Source organism: Opisthorchis viverrini (assembly GCF_000715545.1).
Source record: "Opisthorchis viverrini unplaced genomic scaffold opera_v5_376, whole genome shotgun sequence".
Lineage (NCBI taxonomy): Eukaryota > Metazoa > Platyhelminthes > Trematoda > Opisthorchiida > Opisthorchiidae > Opisthorchis > Opisthorchis viverrini.
In genome coordinates this window covers 371,098-371,929 of record NW_008752033.1, presented here as the reverse complement: position 1 = coordinate 371,929, position 832 = coordinate 371,098, and the positions used below count along the sequence as shown (strand labels likewise).

General features: G+C 51.1%; 1 protein-coding gene across 1 annotated transcript in view; it reads left to right on the top strand.

Moving 5' to 3' along the window:
- Positions 1-286, top strand: part of T265_10511 (hypothetical protein) — a gene marked incomplete at both ends in the record, with an annotated part of 7,367 nt that extends 7,081 nt beyond the window's left edge. The window contains one exon of the mRNA XM_009176899.1: positions 76-286. Coding sequence (XP_009175163.1) covers positions 76-286 — 211 coding nt within the window. The remainder of the gene's footprint in view (positions 1-75) is intronic.
- Positions 287-832: the final 546 nt, after the last annotated feature.

The following is an 832-nucleotide window of genomic DNA, read 5'->3' as shown; positions in this document are numbered from 1 at the left end:
GGCTTTTGCTGCGATTTCACGCAAGACGGTAACATACTGGTAGGCCGTTTCCAGTGCAGCTGTTTCCTTTCCCAGAATTATTCGAGGGACATGGGGGCCAGCTGGACACATCCGAAAAGCTCCTCCAACAGGGACCACGGGACCTTGGGGCGGGACGTTAACAAAATACCAGAGGCCTGCACCTGATGAAGGGCGTCGTCATCAAGTAGAGACACCAGGAAAACGCCGAATTGGTCCGTGGGGACCGATTCCAGGAATGGTCGAGCACGGAAGGACCAGAGCATGAAGTCCTTCCCGGGGGGAAAATCTCGGTGGGGTAGGGAGTTTGGGCAATCGGGATTCCATTTTCCTTCAGTCACCGTCATTAGTTGCTGCTTGTATGGAGAGGCGTTTTCTTCAGGGTTTATTTCCAAAAGACCAACTCTGTCACCATCTGTAATGGGTCAAAATCACACAGTCGACGTGAAACCGCGTGCAGCTTAAACGAGACGTAAGTGGGCAGATGATAGCGAGCACACAAACGACGAGGGATGCACGGAAACGGGAGATGTTCTGTCAACCGGCACACGATCCAAACACACAACCAAGAACAACACTGACGGAACACGAACATATATTCCAAAACAACGAAAGGGGCGGCGTCCCCACGAACGGGCGAAAAACGAGAACGGATGTGTGTACAAGTCCGAACCGACGAGCGTCAGCCTGGCAAAACAAGTCAACAGAAAAGGGTTGTCATTGATGAAGGTCACGCGTTCGTTTTGCATATCGAGGTCCAGGGAATGGGAATCTACCTGGGAAATAAAGAAATAGATAGAAATATTTTAGGCGC